At 42.5% G+C, this 21,789-nt stretch overlaps 2 protein-coding genes across 14 annotated transcripts in view; one reads left to right on the forward strand and one right to left on the reverse strand.

Moving 5' to 3' along the window:
* Positions 1–4,690, forward strand: part of SRPK2 (SRSF protein kinase 2) — a 70,911-nt gene extending 66,221 nt beyond the window's left edge. For all 3 annotated transcript variants that reach the window (XM_081023586.1, XM_081023588.1, XM_081023587.1), the window contains one exon: positions 3,100–4,690. In XM_081023586.1, coding sequence (XP_080879712.1) covers positions 3,100–3,284 — 185 coding nt within the window. In that variant the 3' untranslated portion in view covers positions 3,285–4,690. The remainder of the gene's footprint in view (positions 1–3,099) is intronic.
* A 4,599-nt stretch (positions 4,691–9,289) lies between these two features.
* Positions 9,290–21,789, reverse strand: part of KMT2E (lysine methyltransferase 2E (inactive)) — a 59,597-nt gene continuing 47,097 nt past the window's right edge. For 9 of the 11 annotated variants that reach the window (XM_081023407.1, XM_081023414.1, XM_081023412.1 and 6 more), the window contains 10 exons: positions 20,898–20,966; positions 19,248–19,499; positions 18,380–18,524; positions 17,128–17,381; positions 16,781–16,837; positions 15,410–15,982; positions 13,440–13,732; positions 12,400–12,488; positions 12,055–12,140; positions 9,290–11,529 (listed from right to left, as the gene is read on the reverse strand). In XM_081023407.1, coding sequence (XP_080879533.1) covers positions 10,024–11,529; positions 12,055–12,140; positions 12,400–12,488; positions 13,440–13,732; positions 15,410–15,982; positions 16,781–16,837; positions 17,128–17,381; positions 18,380–18,524; positions 19,248–19,499; positions 20,898–20,966 — 3,324 coding nt within the window. In that variant the 3' untranslated portion in view covers positions 9,290–10,023. The remainder of the gene's footprint in view (positions 11,530–12,054; positions 12,141–12,399; positions 12,489–13,439; positions 13,733–15,409; positions 15,983–16,780; positions 16,838–17,127; positions 17,382–18,379; positions 18,525–19,247; positions 19,500–20,897; positions 20,967–21,789) is intronic. The other 2 variants (XM_081023416.1, XM_081023417.1) reach the window with 2 other exon arrangements.

A 21,789-nucleotide genomic window follows, 5' to 3' on the forward strand; every position in this document is an offset into this window, starting at 1 on the left:
TGCAAAGCAAATCAGTATGATTATCTCAATATTGTTGATGTGGGGGGAAATGAGATCTATCGAGTTCATGGCAAGGCAAGGCTTTTAGTCTGGGGCTTCCTCATTTGTAGTTTTATCACTTAGCCACTGTACTGGGCTAACGCTTCTGATGAACACCCTCCCCTTTCCTGTCTTCAACAGTGTGTTTCCTCTCTCTCAGTTACACTGCATTCTGCAGTGACATGGCGGATGAGAGGGGTGGTTGAGAGGAGAGGTTGTGAAGCCTGTGCAAGGTCATGCGCCATACATAGAGATCAAAATTCAAATGTCCTTCTGGGCATACCGTACCTCGAGAATAAGCTCTGCTGAAACAAATGAATCCGTTTTATGAACAGAGCTGTTTCAGCTTTGAACCAAGCATTTCATGAGTTTCATGGGTAGCTCAGAGAAATTTGAACCAAGAAAGAGGGTGGAAAAACAGGTGAACCACAACCAAGAGTATTCTTTGTTACTTAGGTAAATGGGACCTTCATTTTCTCCAGAGAAAAGTAAAAGAATGAAAGAGATGTAGTTTTCTTGAAATAAGTTGAAGGCAGAAACCTGGTTGCATGTTGCCCCCTTGTGGCTTTTACCTTTTCAGCAAACTAAATTTCTTGAATGCTTTTCGATGTAGCTTATTGCGTAATTGAAACATGCTATATACAATGACGCATTGCCAAGAATGCTGAGTTCCCTTGTATAATTGTACCCGGAGGGATGTATACCCAAAGGTTATCCTGTTCGTTACACTTCCTTAACCTGTTGTCAAAGAAGAGATGAGCAACAATACAATACTGTCTTTTCAAGGGCCTTGATTTGCCCCTGCCACCTAAGGAATGGTGCTTGGCTCCCTTTAACCATGTCCCGTCCTTTGTTAAGGTTTCACACCAGTGGTGAATCCTTCCCTGTAATGGAGTCCTGAGATGCAGCCAGGTGGGCGGGGTATAAATAATAATAATAATAATAATAATAATAATGCTTTATGACACTGGTATTTCCTACCAAATCTTACTTAATGTTACAATAATAATAATAATAATAATAATAATAATAATAATATTATTATAAAGAAAAATCTATTTTGAAGACCATGCACTGACTCATTCAAATGCTCTAACCCAGACCGCATCCTGTTGCCTCCTTGGCTCTTCCACTGCAGTCCTCTGCTGTGTTTATATTAGTGATTCAGCCTCTACCCCACCACCAATCCGAAACAATCTAGTTTTTCACTTCTTCAGCTGCTTTAGTTAAATAGCACACAGTAGTGAGCATTGGTACCCAGGGCTGACTTGAACCAGTTTGCAGCAGCCACTTCCAGTCCCTTTCTTCAGATTCAGCCTCTTTCCCTTCCTTGATCAAGTTTCCTACTTCACACCTTGATAGGTTGACTACTAACTGAGTAAAAAGTTTTGCTAAAGAATTCTGACGGCATAAGACAAGTTTGTTATACAGTACAGACAGATGTGATTAGTCTACCAGCTTATATATACCTGGAGTGGGGTGTATGTGTAGAGGGGAGAGGTCAACTCTAAGACATGCTCAGTGCCTGCAGAAATCATTTCAATTCGAAACAAAACATTTCAAATTAGTTTGATATTGTTGATATCTTTGATTGTTGATTAAACAGAATCCTGCATACATAAACTGGAAGAAATACACAGAATACACAGGACCTTACCAAATTATTGACTGACAATGTGCTGTTGTTACTTGTTTCCTTGTCTTTCAAGACATTGCTTCCTTATCGTTCAAATAGCAATATTTTGTGTCTGGTAGATCAGATTCCCTTTCCATCCAGCTGTTGCGTATTCTACTTGGTGGAATGTGAGTTCCAGGGGAATTTTGTCAGTGCCTGTGACATCACTAGAGACAAGTAACTTCTCGGAAGTTTTCATTGTAATTAATTCTTTAGAAGCTCGGCGCCTTAGCACTTTGCCACACAAGAACACCTCCACCTGCCATTTCTGAAAAGTTGCAAACTCAGCTACGCTCCCCCAGCTCTGGTCTAAAGGCCCTTCGATTTTGTGCAGCTTTTTGCTTTTATATTTTTATGCTTTATGCTCCTCCTCTCCACTGCTACAGGGCACACATTCTCTGGCTGGTTTCTTTGTTTTTGAAAGCACCGTGGAAAGGTATAACACACTCTCTCTGCAGTGCAGCTGTTCCTCCAACTTGCTAATGACTTTCTATGTTACCTACTGCAGGACCCCCTTTGGCCTGCCAGGGTGTCCATTTCGGCCCACGAGGCCATTTCCCCAAACCATAGGAGCCTGTCAATCAGCTGATGTTCTCCAGTGCCTGATCTTTTTGAAGTCTGTAGGTTACACCTGGGTCAGGCAATTTCTGACTCTAGGCCTAATTTCAAAAGTTCTCTTCAAACAATAGAATAATCCAGGCTTCCTCAGCCTCGGCCCTCCAGATGTTTCTGGCCTACAACTCCCATGAGCCCTAGCTAGCAGGACCAGTGATCAGGGATGATGGGTATTGTAGTCTCAAAACATCTGGAGGGCCGAGGTCGAGGAAGCCTGGAATAATAGAATTGTAGGGTCATTTAGTCCAACCCCCGTAAGCCATACACTCAATAAGATGAGTCTTCTGGCAAGAGCGATCTGTCCTTTCCCCAGCAGCCCACTTGGCAGGCAGGAAGAGTGGGAGAGACAGAAGAGGGCCGGTCCCACACACTCATGGATCCTAGCCCGCCCATTACTGGCTTTGGTCCTGCCCCAATGCAGATTTCACAAAATGGCCTTGAGGAAATGCAGTCCTCAACAGAAGAAAAAGAATGTCCTTGCATGTTCACAGGTTTGGGTAAAAAAAATCCGTTCAAAGGTGTGTATGTATCAAATATGTTTTTGATCAAACGTTACCTAACTTGATTAATTGTATATAGGATGGTCCCAAATGAATGAACATATGTACAAAAGCCTCTTTATTGTTGTTGCCTACTGAATAAAATTTCCATGGCCAGGCTAAATCTTCCTGGATGTGCTTCCTGAGAATCGAGACTAGTTATCAGCAGATCTAATTATTTTTCTTCCTTTCCCTCCCTACCTCTTTTTTTTAAAAAAAATAAAAATACAGGAGAACTTCGACACATTACCAAACTGAAACCTTGGAGCCTCTTCGATGTTCTCGTGGAGAAGTACGGCTGGCCTCAGGAAGATGCCGCGGAGTTTACAGATTTTCTGGTTCCTATGCTAGAAATGGTTCCAGAGAAGAGAGCCTCGGCTGGCGAATGCCTTAGGCACCCTTGGTTGAATTCGTAGTAAAATCTCCAGATACCACGCTGGGCCAGCACCCGCTCCCCCCTAACATCAGACTTAAATGGTGACTGTTATAAATTCACTTAACAGGATCATAAATGAGCTGGCTTCAACCCAGATCTTTATTTTGCTTTGAGGTACTGTTTGACATTTTGCTTTTTGTGCACTGTGCTCCTGGGAGGAGGGTAGTCTTTTTGTCTTCAGCTAGTAGTTTTACAGACTTTCTGCAGAAAGAAAAAAAAAACACTTACTAATGTGTCTTTAAGCATTGTTTCTTGTGTTGTGTGGCATTCAGACATCAACTTTTTCAACAGAACATCCTTTATTCTCCCTTCATGTGTTTTGGCAGGTTTTGTAACTATTTATGGAAAATATTTTAGCTGAGTATTATATAATTTACAAGTGTGAGACATTATCAAGTCAGAATTGAGAAAAAACATACAGTTCTTTGGGCAAAGGGACATTGTTCTTGTAAAATAGTGTATGTAAATGCACCTTGTAAATGTTTATTTCCATTAAAAATGGGACGGGGACACAATTTTCAGAGTAAAGCTATTAAATCGAGAGTGACTTGTAGTGTACAAATTGCATGTAGTGGATTTCAAACTGCTTCAGGAGTTTCAAAAACTTTCCTTTCTATAGAGGTGACCACATTTTACCTGGAAAGGAAGTGGCTCTAATTTGCAAGATTCCATTCTCCAGGAGACATCTTGAAGGAAGGCTAAAACTTTCAATTCAAAGGACAAATGGACAAAATATATCTAAGTGCTTTTTAGAAGAAGTGTCATTTGCTTTACAGTTGTGAGGTAAGGGCATGGAAACTTGGCACTGTGTTTTAATAAGGATAGTTTTTGTGCTAGGCTTAAGAATTTGAAGAGCACATGTACAGCATTTTCCACGCAGAATTATTAACATTGGATGAAAAAAGGTGCTCCGCTTGAGGAAAAGGGACAGAATAAATGCAAAACCTACATTACGGTGAAAGACCATGCACCTTCCATACATAGCTTTACATGTTTCTAAAACAAATTGCACTAGCTTATTTCCCCCCATGAATTGACATACCGAGGAACTAATATTCCTTTGTAAGTTGCACACAAAATTTTAAGTGTTTTCATACGAAAAAGCTAAGTAGATTCCAAAAGAGAACTCATAGGCAATACAGATTTTAGAATGTAAAATATGGAGGGGTATTTTAGCCTCTTTTAGAAGTCAGTGGAATGAATGTAAATTTATTTCTGGTTTTACACTTTGATTATGGTGCCACTTTTTCTTGACTTTGTCCATTTTAAATTTATTCACATGCCTTTGCAATAACTAGATTGTGAGACAATACCCCCGTGTTGTAACAATAACCAATTGTTTGAGGTGCTTGCAGTTGTCTTATTAAAGTGGTTGTTTTTCCAGAACTGTGCTGCTCCCTGGAATGTTTTGATAGCCGTGAATTCAAATGGTTCCCTAGAGTCATCTGTTCCCTGGAAATGTCCTCCAGTGCCAACTGCTCCATAAGATTTTCCCCTTTGCCTTTTCAAATGCTTCATTTTGAAGAAAAGAGCAGGCTAAAAAGATAACAGGCATGTACTGCAAAATCGCTGCCCAAATCACATGTGCCAAAACCAAAGAGCAGCGGTCCACAAGGCTGGCCTTGTTTAATGCAGCAGTTGTATATGCGTCACTAGTAACCAACTTTCAATTGCAGAGGTCATTTGCAAGAAGCATTTGTGGCAAGTCTCTTAAATTATTTCAGGTTACAGGACAAGGAGAGGCAGGGCTGTGCGCAGATGTTCAAATAAATGGTCTAATTTAACCGTTTCATATAACATAAATCTGCAGAATTTAAAAGTAGATTGATAGCCCTACATTCTTCTCAATAGGTGGAAGAAATCCTAATCAGAGAAGTCAACTCTATAGACCTGTTGACAGAAATAACAGCACTGACTAATCATAGAATTGTTGTAAGGGACCACAAGCGTCATCTAATCCAACCCCTACAATGCGGGAATCTTTTTGCCCAATGTGTGGCTTGAAACCACAATCCTGAGATTAAGAGTCTCATGCTCTACCAACTGAACTTCCTTCAGTGTTAGGCTCATATATGGGACGCAAGCAGGAATGATTTATTGTAGAGCTGCTTTACAAAACCTCTAACATTACATACTGTATGCAGCCCCATATCTATTTGCATCCTGTACAGGATGGTGATAACATAGCTCCTGTAGACACTGGGGTGGAAGAGGAACTTTTTTAGCTTGCAGTCTCTTCCATATCCTCATTATTAGTTTGCCTAATATATTCTGCTTCTCCCAGTATGTGCATTGATGCATAATTAATCTTTGACACGGAATCTTGACTCTTATTTTTTAGCATAAAACATCCCCAAGCACAGCCCCTCTCGCTTATAATCTCATATGTGAGAGCCCTACACTCCAAAACACACTTTGAACCTATAGCTGCCCTCTCTCATATTGTTGCGGTCAGCTGGAAGGAATTTTAGCGTAAGCCCCACCTCAAGCCCATTACTGGGATCAGCTCCAGACCGCACAATCAATTTCAAAGTCTGCCCTACTGAGTTTTTGAATTGGAAGTTAACAGTTCAATACATTTCTAAATCTGTAATCTCAAATCCCTTAAATGATCATACCAAAGAGTACTATCATTCTAAAAGCCAGTGTGATGCTAATGCTGTGATAGGTGTGAATAATGTATACCAGTGGTGGCCAAACTTCGCTCGCCAGCTGTTTTGGGACCACAACTCCCATCATCCCTAGCTAACAGGACCAGTGGTCAGGGATGATGGGAATTGTAGTCCCAAAACAGCTGGAAGGCCGAGTTTGGCTACCACTGATGTATACTGCAGCATTATAAATGTTTTGCGTAGTCTTCCACTTCCAGCTGTTTGCAGCTGCTTCGTCACTCCTTTCTATACAAACTTCCTGCTCCCGGTTTTTCTTCTTTCAAAGGGCTCCGCAAACCAGGAGGTGGAGGCTGCAAGAGTGTCTTCCAGCATTAACATGTTAGCCCTACAGCATGTGTGTGCATGACACTGTCTCACTAAAGGACAACTTTGTAAAGTGTGAAAAAAATACCATGCAGCCTCTAAAACTCAGTTCTGTGGTACAAAAACTGACTGATGGGCATGGAGTTAGCAGGGCTAATACTGGATTGAATCCATATGTGGACAAAAAACCCCACCTAGAAGTAATTTACAGTTGCTTACCTTTCAAAGCCGATGTTTTATATTGTTTCATCTTAAGTTACAGCTGTACTGCCATTGATATTTATGTGCAAAATATTTAAATTTCTGGGGCATGTGACATTACCTTGTGTATAGCAAATGCCTTTAGTCAACTAGATACAACTCTTCTCCTGCGGATTATAGGAGGTATCCAATATAGGAATGTATAGATCAGTGTTTTACCAATGTCTTTGGAAAAGAACTTGGGTTAAATTGAGATTTTATTTTCATTTCTTAAAGGCTGCTAGTGTCACATGCCTCACATTGTATGTTGCCTAGTTCCTCTTATCTGTTCAAATCTTTTAGAGATTTTAATATACTGGAAGCAGGGTCTTAGAATTAATTATTCAGACTTTTTCCAAAGCTATTTTAAAATACTTGCAAAGGGCAAAAATTACAATCGGCTTATTGCTATCACAAGCTCGTTTCACCGAATTATAAAACAAGTGAAACTGAACATAGCCTCTGAAATTAGGATGTTCCACCTTGTTAACTGTAACTTCAGATTTTACAGCGTAAAACTGGAATGCATACAGCTTCTTCATTAAAGTATTTTTTCTTATTAATTTGCAATCATTCTTATAACTGCAAGGCTTATCACTTGCTAAATCTTGGGCCAAGCAGTATTTTTTCCATATGAACATCTGTCTGCTCTTCTGGGGGCGCTATAGGCTGCTGTGTAAAAGGAAGAAATCTTGCCTTTAGTCATCTGCCTGCATAACCTGCATTTATTCAGAAGCGCTTTTTCATGTTCATCTGTTGAAGCACATGAGGGGACGAAATCTTCATCCTGCATTTGAGAACTGATCATGGGTGAGAGCAATTTCTGTTCTACATTTTATCAGCATCAGGATCTCTGGACTGTGGCTGGTATATGAAACCTGTGTATTATTTGTTAACTTGCCCATTACTCTCTATGGTGTATCCCTGTTAGTGCTTGTTCTGGTAGAGCAAATGTGGTTAAACTTTGTTCCTCCGGATATCGAACTACAACTTCCCTCAGCCCCGGCAAACACAGCCAATGCATTGCCTGGGATTATGTGTGGAGTAGTTCAGCAGTATCTTTGAGGCTTAAAGGTTCGCACCTGCAGTAGACTGTAAGACAGGCATAGGCAAACTCGGCCCTCCAGATGTTTTGGGACTACAACTCCCATCATCCCTGACCACTAGTCCTGTTAGCTAGGGATGATGGGAGTTGTAGTCCCAAAACATCTGGAGGGCTGAGTTTGCCTATGCCTGCCGTAAGAGTACTGACAGCAATGAGACATGGAACAGAGAACAATGGCCGGCAGTCTATTTTGTAAAGGGCTGCTGGTTAAACAGGTATGGAACTGACTACCCATACTAACATTGTCACAATTGCTCCTGTAAGTAACCCACTTCCAGCACGCTGCCCTATGAGATGGCAGTAGATGCAATGACCCTGGGCCATTGGCCCCGACTGTTAATATGGTAGTGTTGCAAGCTGCTGATGGACCCTTTGCGTAGCGTGGTAATGGGGCTCTTAGAGATGTAGGAATGGGCAAGAGGCTTAGAGAAATGGCTTCTCTGGCAGGATGAGACTTCCTCCTGTACTAAGAACATCAAGAGCTTGCTGGGGCAGATCAATGGCCCATCTAGTCCAGTATGTTCTTATGGTGGCTTGCCAGATACCTGTTCAAAATCTGCAAGCAGGATTCCCTACCTGCGGTTTCCCTTTCTAGAGTAGTGTTTCCAGCAACTGGTATTCAGAAGCACTGCTGCCTCCAAATGTGGAAGCAGAGCAAGCCATCAATAGCCTTCCCCACGATTTTGTCTAACCCTCTTTCAAAACCATCTAAGTTCATGGCCATTTGCTGCCTCCGATGGGTCAACTATGTGCTGCACGAAGTACTATTTTTCTGTTGTGAATCTTTCCATGTTCAGCTTCTTTGTGGGGGTGGGACTTGTCTCTCCATGCCATGCCTAATTTTATTAACTTCTATGACATTGCCTCGTCTTTCCTCTCCACTAAAAAGTCCCAAATGCTGCAACCTTTCTTCGGACGGGAGTTGCTCAACCGCCTTGATCGTTTGAGTTGCCCTTTTCTGAACCCTGTTCAACTCTACAATATCCTATTTGAGATGAGATGGCAACTGTACTCAGTATGCCAAACGTGGTTTACTGTAGATTAGTATGGCACTTTGGTATCAGCATTTAATTTTTGATTCCTTTCCCAATGATCCCTAGCATGAAATTCGCCACTGTGCATCGAGCTCTCTATTATGGCCCCAAGGTCTCGTTTCTGGTCCATCACTGCCTGTTTACACCCCATCAGTGTATATGTGAAATTAATATTTTTTTGCCCCAACATGCATAACTTTGCACTTGTTTACACTGAATTATCATTTGCCATTTTACCACCTATCCACTCGAGTTGAAGAGGTCTGTTGGAGCTCTTCACAATCTCTTTTAAATAACCCTGAACAATTCCATGACACCAGCAAACTTGGCTACCTCAGTGCTCACTCCCAACTCTAGATTGTTGGAAAAGCACAGGTTCCAGTACCAATCCTTGTGGGGCTCCACTTTCTACTCTCCAATTGGTGAACTGTCCATTTTTTCCTACTCTTTGCTTCTTGCAACTTAACCAATTCCTGAACATTGTGTTTGGCCAGGATTTTGGACTGTTGTAGAGAGAGAAGCTACTCTCCTATAGGAATTGTGGTTCTCCTTGGATTAGTGTTCCTCAGAATGTTACTTATCACAATGGTTTCGATATCATTTTTCTTAAACAGCAAGTTATCAGGAACTATTATTAAAACTGACATAATTGTGATTTATTAACATGAATTAAAATGCCCAACCAGTGCTGCAATGTGACAGTATATTAAAAAAAATTAAAGTTCATATACTGTACTACTTCCACAAAGATCACACGCTTTTGCAAAAGACTCGTATGTACAATACTATATCAAATGAGAAGCATTAAGCAGTTTTACACGCAAAAGAAACAGTATTTACAGCACTTGTCAGAGACATTAGAAACAATCTATACATTAAATTACAATGTCTGCAAAGAACTGTTGAAATAAGAGCCATGTCCACACCAAACTATAAAAATCTGTATTGCATCTTCTATCTATATGCACACAAAAACTGTTTGACAGATGGAAAACCTGTTAGTGCCATCACTTAGCTGTGTACTTTAATTACATATGTATAAAAAGTAAATATAGAAAACATTCACTAAATGAATTTAACTGCAACAATAAAATTTAAAGTTACGCAGCATCAAATCTACTGCCAGAACGAACAGCTGGAATGTTCACATACAAAATAAAAAATACCTAATACTGGCTCAAGGGCACAGTTTCAGGAATTTTTAAAAGCAAAAATGGAAAGAATACAATGAGAGTGCGCGCACTGGTGTTTGCTTTTATACAAAGTATCATGTACAAGCTTTAAAAAGTACCTTCAACAGGTACATATGAAATATACAGTTTTTTACAGAACATTTTTAAAATGTTTAGAAGCAAGGGGTCCATTTTAATGCCACCCTGACCCATGATAATTGTTTTGAAAAGTTGGTGGCACCTGTGCTCTGTGAATAGGTATTTGCCCAGGCACCGGAGATGCCTGCTGAGGTCCTTGCACACCGTGAGGAAGGGATACAGAGCCAGGATGAGGGCAGAACCCGGAAGCGGTCGGTGTTGGAATACTGCTTGGTCCTTGAGGCTGGATGTGAGGACCCTGACCTGGGAGTGGGCAATGAGGTCCCGTCCCAGCAGGCTGATGCTGAGGTCCAGGTCCCAAAGGTGTGTGATGAGGCTGCGAGGGGTAGGAAGTGACTGTTGAGTGAGCGCTGGAGGGGAAGAGCGGGGGCCCCTGGTGAGATGCATGGTGCAATCCTTGCGCCGAGGCCGTGTGATGCCCAGAGCCTAAAACGGTGGCAGGTGGCGGCGGCGGAGGAGGCGGCGGAGCCGAATTGACTACGTGCTGGTGTTGTGCTTGCAAACCTTGGTGACCTGTGGTGGGGTGAGTCGGATGGTGGTGAGGAAGGGGACCAGGCGGCGGAGGAGGCGGCGGCAGATGGTGACCGGCAGCTTGAGAATGGATGTGTGACCCCGGAGCCACGGCGACCGCGTGCACGGGACCCACCACGTGGGCCACGGGATGCTGCTGATGAGAACTTTGCTGCTGCACAAGATGGGGTCCCGGAGCAGGGGGCGGCGGTGGGGGCGGCGGCGGAGCCCCGACAGCTGGAGTCTGGTGGTGAATACTGGGGTTTGGAGATGGCAAAAAATGCCCACTGGTTACATGGTGCCCTGAAACTGACTGCTGGCATGTTGTGCCGGCAAGTGCTTGGTTTGGTCCAGAGGGAAAGACAGTTTGTTGGGGGGGTATGCTACTTTTTAACTGACTGTAATTTTGAAAGTTTCCTGAGGGGGCTTGCTGGTTTTGATAGTAAGTAGAGGAAGGGGGCGGAGGTGGGGGAGGAGGCGGGGCGCTCGCGTTCAAATTTTGTTGGTGAAACTGGCTGTAAGAGACGGAAGAGGTTTGGGGAAACAGCGTTGCGCTGGGTTGCTGCTGGGTGCTAGGCTGAAGGCTTTGCGTCGCCGCATAGAAACTTCGGTGAGTGTCTCTTTGAGGCGTTCCCACTTGAGGTGACTGAGGATGATGAGGTCTGCATGGCGATCCTAATTGTTGTGAAGGGGGCTTTGGTGAAAGGTAGCCGTGTTGAACAGGGGTGTGGGGAGTAGAGGGTTTGGGAGGGTTCTCTACCTGGGGCGAAGGGGGACAGTGTAGCTTCAAGGATGCAGAAGGCAGCTTTTGCGAGAGCTGATCTGCTGCGCTGCGCGAATGGGGCTGGGACTGGTGGTTCTTTGAAAGTGCTTCGGCGTTGTTTGCCAGCGGTTTCTGTGGCTGGTCAGGTTTGGGGTGAGTTGTGTTCTCTGCCTCTGGAGCATCTGCTGGAGTCTCCCACTGGGCATCCTGTTTTGTGGGTGTTTTCCCAAGTGATTGGACAGGAGCTACAGGACTTGGTGAAGAAGTCTACAAGAAGGAAAAAGAAAAACAAGCATGTAACTTCAGTTTAAAGCATATCCATATCCTTATCTTCAGAGCTATGGACGCAATGCAGGCTTGCTCAACTAGTGAGGTTTACAGGGTTCAATGCAACACTTCTTACTCCTGAGGACAGCAGACAAACACAAACTTTGAAATCAAATTTAAAGAAAAATGGGACCTTGTGGTGCTTAATATAAATAGCAGCAGAAGCAAGTGACTATCCGGCTTGTAAACAATATTGTGCAGTTACTCACTGGATTAGCTACTGTTCCTCCTTTAGATGTGCATCAATGAGACAGATGGATAAAGAGTCACTTTTAAGCTTTTAAATGCTTATATTAATTAATTTCACAAACATGGATTCTTGCCAGCATCTGGCAGTGAGTATATCTGCATTCAGGCAAAATTCAGAACATCAGTTTTAAGCTATAGTGACCAGGAAAGAAGCAGGGACATTCAAGCCATGTATGTGTGCATTCACTAATGTGAAAATATTTTGTATAGTAGTACCTTGCTCACTTTTAAAGGACTCTTGCAAGCCTTCAGAGAAGTATCTGGGGACGGACATTCACTTGTGGGCTCAGGATTTTCAGGATCTGCAATAAGAATTACTGTAAGTCTATAGACAGAAGTATACAACGGTCATGAAGATGTCTGACTGGATGGATTAAACTTTCAAGTTTGAATTTTAAAAATCAAGCTTGAAGCATTCTTAATAAAATGGTATGAATACAAGATCAGATGGTGACCAGTAATTACATTTCTTCCTGCTCAATCAGAAGCAGACCAAACACAACCATGAAATTCCTCAAAGTTCAAAGGAGCACTTTCAGGATCAACCAAATGTTTTCTTACCAGAGTCCTTGTCTTTCCTATGATCACTAAGAAGCAAAGCTCGCTGATAACTTCGTTCCCTCACTTGCTCCACTGAAGTTGAAGCAGTCCTTCAAAACAAAAATGAATGAAGTCTTAGTTTGCTGGATAATTTTTTATTGAAAAAAATGTATCTCCCTACTGCTCAGGAGAAAACTTAGTTGCATGGTACACGTCGAGCGGATTCGAACTGCCGACCTTCCGATTGGCAAGCCCAAGAGGCTCACTGGTTTAGACCACAGCGCCACCCACATCCGTTATTTTATTTTTATAGATTGTAGTACTCTTAATCTGTTAGCAAATCCATGGGAACTAAGGAACGTGCAGTACTAATACAGCCTTTTCCAGCCAAGCCTTCCTTCAAAAGTAGTTATGATTAGTGCTTTAAGGGGGAAAGGTCACAGCAAGCACTTCCCCTGCAAGCACGGCTTGTGTTCTGCCTGATTCTACTACACAAATTGTATGGAAGTTGGCCCCCACAGAGCTCAAACCCTTAAAGGCTGACACATACATTTCTTATGGTAGCAGAAGGGCACCTTGTTAAATTTTAATCAGTCTGAAATTTCACCACCCTGTTTTGAGGATCTGAACACTTGTTTTACTCAAAAGTCCTCTTTTTCCTTGTAAAGGTAAAGGTAAAGGTACCTCTGCCCGTACGGGCCAGTCGTGTCCGACTCTGGGGTTGTGCGCCCATCTCACTTAAGAGGCCGGGGGCCAGCGCTGTCCGGAGACACTTCCGGGTCACGTGGCCAGCGTGACGAAGCTGCTCTGGCGAGCCAGCACCAGCGCAGCACACAGAAACGCCGTTTGCCTTCCCGCCAGAGCGGTACCTATTTATCTACTTGCACTTGGGCTGCTTTCGAACTGCTAGGTGGGCAGGAGCTGGGACCGAAAGGCGGGAGCGCACCCCGCCGCGGGGATTCGAACCGCCGACCATGCGATCGGCAAGCCCTAGGCGCTGAGGTTTTACCCACAGCGCCACCCGCGTCCCTTTAACAGCAACTTATTTAGAAGGCGCTTACCACTGAACCTCTGGATCGTTCTTCTCGCTTGAAGCTTCTTTCGATGAAGAGGAGTTTTCTGTTTCTTCTGAAGTGGTGCTATAATCAGTGGCTGGCAATGGTAAAGGGAGGCTAGCCGTGTGCTCCCGCTCAACTGGCTCCCCGTTCTCGCTGCTGTTATACCCGTCGGCAGAACCACCGTTGTTTCCTCCACCAGCAGAGTGTGGCGATATGGTTAGAAGGGGAAAGCTTTCTGCCTTGGAGCCGCTTTTTCTGGCTTCTCGTTGCCTCTTGCGGTATTCTAGAAGCGACACCTATGGAAAAAGTGGAAAGAACAGTTGTGGGATGTCTCAACTCAAACTGTTTTGACAGTTCCCCCAGATTTCTTTCTAGGCTATTATAAAAGTGGAGTTTGCATAATCTTTCAGAGAAAATTCAACACAGAATCTGGTTGCAAAGTGGCTGGCATTAGTTTTGAGGATAACTCTTTTGCAAAAATGAATCTAAAATTAGAATGAGTAAGAGAATGAGCATGTTTGCACAGAACGATGACCCAGACTTTCTGATTTATTGTGGCTATTGCAATTTAGGAAGCAACAATCCACGGTCCTTAGTTCAGACATAGCATGAACCCAAGGCTTCCTGGTTGTTTATTTTGCTTTTGCCTAGCAAGGAATGAAAAAGGAGCAACGAGGCAGTGTGCACCAGTATGCACCTCATCCCTGGCAAACCAGAAAGGGCAGGCAACTGACGGGCTAGTTCCTAGCACTGTTCTGCAAATACTTGTGTGAGAGTTTGCATGGTGAGGGTAAGCGGTTAATTCTGTAACAGTTCTTCCACTTCCACTGGTGCAACCAGAAAAACATATTTGGCTGCATTTTACTTTTATAACACAATGCTCCAGTACAAGGTACCAAACACTCCTTCAGTGGGCTGAAGAGGACTTCCACAAGTGAAAGTGCACCCTTTTGATCCAACCTAATGACCTGCAGCAATCGTAATAAAGTAATTTTGGGATACTGCCTACTGGACTTCCTACATTAGAACAAACGGTGAAGCATAACTACTGAAAATGTCCTTTTACAGTCTGAGCAATTCCCCTCCTTTCAGATTAACTGGGGCAGTAACAGTTTTCAGAATCTTTAAGTATATGCATCATAACTATTTGGTTTGTCTGTCTTAAAATATTTGCCCCAGCATTAATGGCTAAACTTTCTGCTAAAAACGAACCCTTTCCACGTGTTTCATTTTTATCAGGACACCCGTTTAGCTACAGGGAGGCAGTGCTCCCATTGCTCCCTTCCTCCTGCAGCTTCCTTTGCCACCATTCCAGAGGGTTTTCTGGCCCGCATTAGCTTTTCGCGGGGCTGTAGCATGAAGGGGGAGGTTGGAAAACCCTGTTCCAAAAGTGGAACACTCTGCTCATAGAATTGAGGATCAAAGCCACTGCCTTTATATTCATATCATAATCATACGCCTCTTTGGCAAATCTCAGAATGGCTTACAGAAGGTCACCTATCCAAGGCACCTGCTAAGCTTCAACAATGCGGCATTTATGAGATGATTCTAGACCATTCACTACTAAATTTCATGTCACTGGGAGATGTTTTGATCAAAAGGTATTATTTTTAATTATTCAACTATTTTAAAAGCATCCCAGGTTCCGTATCTGCAACAGTTATGTATTGTACAAAGAATTTCCTCTAAGCTAAAGAAAATCAAGTCTCCTCAAAACTAGTAAATACAGACTATAAATTTTATTTTTGTTCTTGAAGCTGAGCAAACACTAAATGACAAACGTAGGCATCCTTAACGTTAATTTGATAACTTAGAACTTTAAATGCTCAACTTAAAATACTAAGGCTACAATCATAAACCCATTTGAGAATGTCTCCTATAGTAAATAGAAGCACCTTATCTAATTTTGTCTTGGCAGAAAAGGTACAGATATAAAAAAATGAAAGTGTGAATTTATACTTAAAGGTTGTAACCTTTTTCTTTTGTGGAGGATTCTGGGGTGTGCAATTTCCGTCCATCAAGCTGTCGCTACTGACAGTTCTTCCAAAGCCAGCTGCAAGTCCATCTTCAGAAGTACAAAAAACAGGTGTTTCCATGAACATGCCGCCTCTGGCATCATCTGGAATCAGGCACTTTGATTCGTTTATTCGGAATCCACCTCCTACCTCCAGCTGGTGTGAAGGAGTTAAGTCCCTCAGATTAGAATTCATTGAGAAATTTACACCTGTCCTGTCGGGACTCTTTACCCAAGTTGGATAAACTGTTCCCCGTCCACAGTGAGCAGTTTCCAGCTGGCTGCTAGCATCAGTCCTATCATGGCAGGGGTTGTCCAAAGTTTTATGCAGTGCACTTTGCTCAATTGCTTCAAGTCCCAACTGGAGGTCTGAGGCCGTTTCGTTTTCTCCGGAGCATTGCCTGGCGCCATCAGTCCTGTTTCTTGGACTGGAATATCCAATAGTCTTTATTTCTTGCAGGCATATTTCTGTTAGATTGGAATTTCTGAAAGGGTTGAGTGCTAGCATTGCTGATGATGACCGGTCAAATCCCTGCACACCGAGAGAGAAGCAATTAGATGTAACACACAATGTCTGAGAAAAGTAAATGAAAATGATACCCCCGTATGATCCTAGCTGAATGTTATTTCATTGATGGCTCCACTGAAGTATTTTTTAATCTATCTATTTATCTATAAAATCCTAATGTGCCATCCAATTTTTGGTTGTTGTGCCTTTAACACAGATGTGGCCCATATATGGAAGGTATGTCAATTCATAAAAAATATTGGAACTCAACACTGGTGTAAATTACAGGAATTAAAGAAATGAGACCTTGCAGTAATTCTGAGATATTTGGAAAATATGGGTTTAAGGCAGGAGATTGAACTGCTTATGCCAATGAACATGGTGGGATGGAGATTATTATTGTTATTATTATCCTCAATATTGAGAAAGGATTTAAAGGATCTGGATTATTTAGTTTGGCTACAATGGTGGGTTTACCAAGATGCATTTTTTCATGTTCTATGCAATACTACATGCTTTCTGTAATAGGTTTGTCAGCAAAATGCAAGAAAAAATAATTTTGTAATACTGGGAAACTTAAGAAGCTGCCTTTTGCCAAGCTAGATTATTGCTCTGCATTGTCTACACTCAATTGCAGTGACTCTCCAAGGTTTCAGATAGAACTCTTCCTGTTTTGCATAGAGATGCCAGAGATTAAACGCAGGACCTTTTGTGCTCTGCTTCCAATTCTTCCCCAATTATTAGCAGCTGTTCATAGCTGGGAGGAAGATTTGCAAAATGCATATAAGCCTTTCCCAGTAACTTCTTAACAGTTCTCCTTACCTCTTGATTATACGTTCGCCTCTTAACTTCTGGGGAACTTTCAGGTGAAGATATATTCTGCATTAAAAAAGTTAAGCATGGAAGTTTTATTTTAATGCAAATACAAATGAAAGCATCTCATTTTTTAAACAACATCTAAACTACTTTATTTCATTCTGCCTCCCTGGAATATATGCTAGGAGTTAAAATTTCTCTGAATTTTGTCTAACCCCCTTCTAAAGACTGGATTGGTAGCCATTACCACACATCCCACCATTTGCTAAGATAGCTGGGGTTTTTTTTATATAAAAAACCTGTCAATGCAAGTTGATTAATCAGGTAAGAGTATAGAATATACAAAAGCTCACCTCAAAGTGCATTGCATTTCCATGTACACATGGAATCACTGGCGTAACAGGTGAGTAAATGGGCTTATAACCATTCCTACAGGTTTCATCATCTGCTTTTATTCTTGGAGGAGTTGCAAACAGCAATGGATCTGAGGCAGAGAGATCAGCATGGGTTGGTGTGGCGTATGGAGAAGGAATAGGTGTAGATGTTTCTGAATAGGCAGAATCCGACAGCTGATAGACTCTTCGTTTTTTTAGCGGTGTTGTCAGGTCTGCATGTTACGAAGGCAAACAAAAAACAACAATTGATGCTTTCTCATTAAGCCATCAAGATTTGAACACAATTATTAGGTTCCATCAATAAACTGTTTTTGTCCAATCCCCTGCAATGCAGTAATCTCGACTAAAGCATCCAGAGTCCATGTGCACATTTGGAAACCTGGGAAACTGTCTGACTAGTCACAAAATATAGCAACTTGCCCAAGGAACCTTGAGTACAATACAGAGATTCGACATGAGTCTCAATTGCCAAACCAGGTATCTGCCCCCACAAAGCACCACAAAATACTCATTCCACAGAAGGAAAACTAGCTATGCTTGGAGAAACACACACACCCAACTCTACCTCCTCCCGCCATCCCACCAAATGCAGAACAGGCAAAACATTCCCAGTCCATCAAGTGGGTCCCTAAAACTTGAATGGTTGGCTAGAAATCAATACATCGGTTTCCAGATGCTTCACTCTGTTCTTTCCATTTCCACAAAGAATGCCTTTCAAAACACATGGAGCTCAGAGGTACTTTTCCTTAAAGAAGGAAAGCGGAAACCCAGCCAGATGGGCGGGGTATAAATAATAAATTATTTTTTTATTATTATAACTAGAGGCCTGCAATTTACTTTCCAACAAGCCCAGTTCTCCACAAGGTGGTGGTGGTGAGGTATAGATCCTAGCTTGAGAGAAAGGTATATATGTCAGATTTCACGAACTGATTGTGATAGCAAAATATCTCAGGGCAGCGCTCTTCTATTTAATCTTGGTCACACACGGGGTACGGGGTGTTCTGTTGGTGGAAGCAACTGAACTTTCAAGCAGAGTGTGAATATATTCTCCAGCAGGAAAGATGCCACGAACCATAAACATTTAGTACAAAAGTAAGTAGAGAGAAGTGATTGCCCAACCGGGGCTTAAGCATCAGATCCCCTGCAAGTTTGATGAAAAGGGTTAAACCATTTCAGAGGATGGCTTGCACCATATAACAAAAATCCTTACCTGATAAAGAACAACTGTCATTTAATAACAAGGGACTTCTACTTTCACCATTGACTGTGGGACTTCTAGATCTTTCATGAGATGGTGAATTAAACCTATCTACAGCTGTTGTGTTTTCTTCTTCCAGAGCTTGCTTCAACCAACGCTGGGGGGGAAAAAAGAATATAATTAAAGTCTAGTCCGTGGGTGCCAAGTGAGATCCATTATAATTAAATCATTTCCAGGCCATGTGCAATTTTTAAAAAAACTCACTAGCTTGTTTTACAAAATAATATAAGACATGACACAGCGTAAACTTTTACAAGGGGAACAAAAAGTGGACTAAGTTGTTATTTAACAGTTCATGGAAAATAAGGTCTTTATTTGATGATGAAATGAATAGGTAAAGGTAAAGGGACCCCTGACCGTTAGGTCCAGTCACGGACGACTCTGAGGTTGCGGCGCTCATCTCGCTTTATTGGCCGAGGAAGCTGGCGTACAGCTTCCGGGTCATGTAGCCAGCATGTTCGCTTCTGGTGAACCAGAGCAGCACACGGAAACGCCGTTTACCTTTGCACCGGAGCGTTACCTATTAATCTACTTACACTTGGTGCTTTCGAACTGCTAGGTTGGCAGAAGCAGGGACCGAGCAACGGGAGTTCACCCCGTCACGGGGATTCGAACCACCAGCCTTCTGATCGGCAAGCCCTAGGCTCTGTGGTTTAACTCACAGCGCCACCCGCGTCCCTTCTAATGAATAGGTAGCACTATGCAAAAGGCTTTCACCAGTAGCCACCCGCCTTATCTAGTCTGTAGATATTTTACAAGATTTAAGAAATAGCTATTTGTCTTAATATCAAAAGTAGGAAAAACAAAAAGGAAACACTACCTTCTTGCAAGAGCCAATGTTTTCCACAGGTTCTTTTCTGCGCCTCTTTTCCGAAAGGAATGGCGATGTAAAACGAATATAGTGCTTAGGAGTAGTATATACATGTGGGCTGTAAGTGAGACCGGGCAAAGAATTCAGCTGTGTAGCCAAAACCTCAGGATCTGTCGTTATACGCAGGGGCCTTTCTGAAAGGCTGTCCGTCGGTTTTCCTGTCTTCTCGTTCTTCTCACTTAACCACTCACTCACCAAGTGCTAAACAGAAAAGGGAAAAGTCAACATAGCCCTTCTGCTGAAGGTAGTTATCAACTGTACATTAAGACCATGTTCAGTACTATGGGAGAGTGCAAATACTAAAGTAACTAATGAAAGCTGTAACTGCAGACAGATACACCGTTTATAGGTTCACTGGTAATCCAAGTAACTGACCAGGTTTGCACAATCAGGTTAATGGCTTCTAAACAAGCAAGTTTGTAAGCCACTTTAAACCCTTGGCTTTGCATCATATAGCTTGTTTGAAAGCCATTAACCTTAATTCCTGATCGAATGGGGAAACTGGGGCTTCCTTGCTCATTTCCCTGCTCACAGGAAGGAATTGTGAGTGGGTACCCAGAGCTCATGCGTATTCTGTCTTATTAAACCAGCATTTAATTGTGTAGACATGGCTGCTGTGTCAAGGTAAAATATACTAGACGGTAAGAGCTGATTTGCTGTCAAATCCTAGAAAGTGGCAAATTTGTGGTAAAACGCCACTGTTTAAAAGTTTTAGCCAGCGATGCTGATGTCAGCTTTTTTTACTAATGCTACTGAGAAACAACCTGCATTCTTAAACTAAGTGATGTGTGTACTACAAGCATCAGCAATCGTTTTTAATTTACTTGTTCCTAAGTTTTTCTGTCTAAATGCATGCAGGGTGGCGTGGTGTTCTTGTACAAGAGGCCTTCCCTTGTGTTTTTTTCTAATGGGTGTCAACATTTTTACCACACACAAGCGCTGCCATTCTTTGCTCACTGAGGCAACAACCTAAAACACACTCTTAATTCAGTGAGACTTATTTCTGTGTAAACGTGAACAGGATTGGACTGTTTAAGCCAGATCAAGCGGCTTGTCCTCTCTGAAGTTCCAATCAATCTCTTTATCTTAAGAAAAGTTTGAATTTAAAAATGGGACTTTCCTGGAGCTGTTCAGGTGGCAGCAGTGACCAGGAATAGACCACCCTTTCAATTTATCCAGTTACTCAAGCGTTGTTAATATCCACACTGGGTTACTGCGACATGCTATCTGTATGTAGCTGCTGTTGTAAACATCGGAAACATATTTCCCGGTTGTTACTGCAGCCTCTAGAACTCTCTCCTCAAGAAGCCTGCCTGTTTCTCTCTGGTCTTCTGATGAAAGCCCCCTCTTAATTCAGAGGCCTCTGGTGCTATGGCAGAATCCTTACCTATTATTTACTGGTATTTATTGCATTATTTCATATTGCTGTGCTGTTGTGCTGCATTCACTTCATTTAACAGTTTTGTTTTTGTTAGTTGCCTTGGGTATTTTACACAGAAAGGCAGGATAAAAACAAAAATATTACAAACAATAAATCTACAGCTGGTGGCATGCACACAAAAGAATATGCCTGATCATTATAGGGAATGGGAGACATACCTCACAAATTTGTGTCCAGCCCTTCCCATCCTTCTGGTCAAGGAATGTGAGCTGCAAGGAATGTGTTCCCTGAATGAATTGAGAAGGGAGAGGCTGGACTGGGATATAGGCTTCCCGGAATGCTCAGGTATGCTGAACATCCATGCATATGTACCATAGAGGAAGAGGGAAACCAGACTACTACAGAAACCCCTCCATAGATGCTCTGCATGCACTGAACTGGAGCAACCCCGCAGTTAAAAGATGGCCACAAACTTTCATTTCCCTTTTTAGGATTTTGTTTCTACTTAGTGGAAAAGAAGCGCTGAAAAACAAGGACTACTGAACTGGCTCTATTTCTGTGACACCTAGATCACTATTTCCTTCCAAGCTAGCAGCAACTGAAAGCAAACCCAACCCAAGAAAACTACTGACTGTTAGCAATGCCATGGCCTACGGTTTCACAGAAAAAGCCTAACATGAGCTCTTTCAATATCTTCATAGGGAGGCTATGCTGTGTTTTCTCCCTCTCAGTGGAAGGCAAACTCCAGACCTAGGAGTCCTCACAGGAGATGCATCCTATAGGACAAAATAAGAGATGTCAACTGTTCCTGCTTCCAGACAGACACTCAAATCATGACGTATGCCCCTTAAGGTGCAATAATTCAGTGTTGTGATCTTCCCTACCCTGAAAGTCATTGCATTCACTTCTCCTAGATAGGAGGGTAACTCCTGGGCGGTATCAGGAAGTATGGAGACCTTTTAGCCTTCCCTTCATTTTCTGACTTCAAAAATTAAGTCAGCATTCCCTGCCCAAAATCATTGGAGACGGAGGAGTAGTCCCACCACCCAGAGGTCTTCACTTAGGTTTCTTGGGCCTTTGTGCAGACCTACCTTAACATATTTTGTTGCT

This window comes from Podarcis pityusensis (assembly GCF_964106645.2).
Source record: "Podarcis pityusensis genome assembly, chromosome: 10".
NCBI lineage: Eukaryota > Metazoa > Chordata > Lepidosauria > Squamata > Lacertidae > Podarcis > Podarcis pityusensis.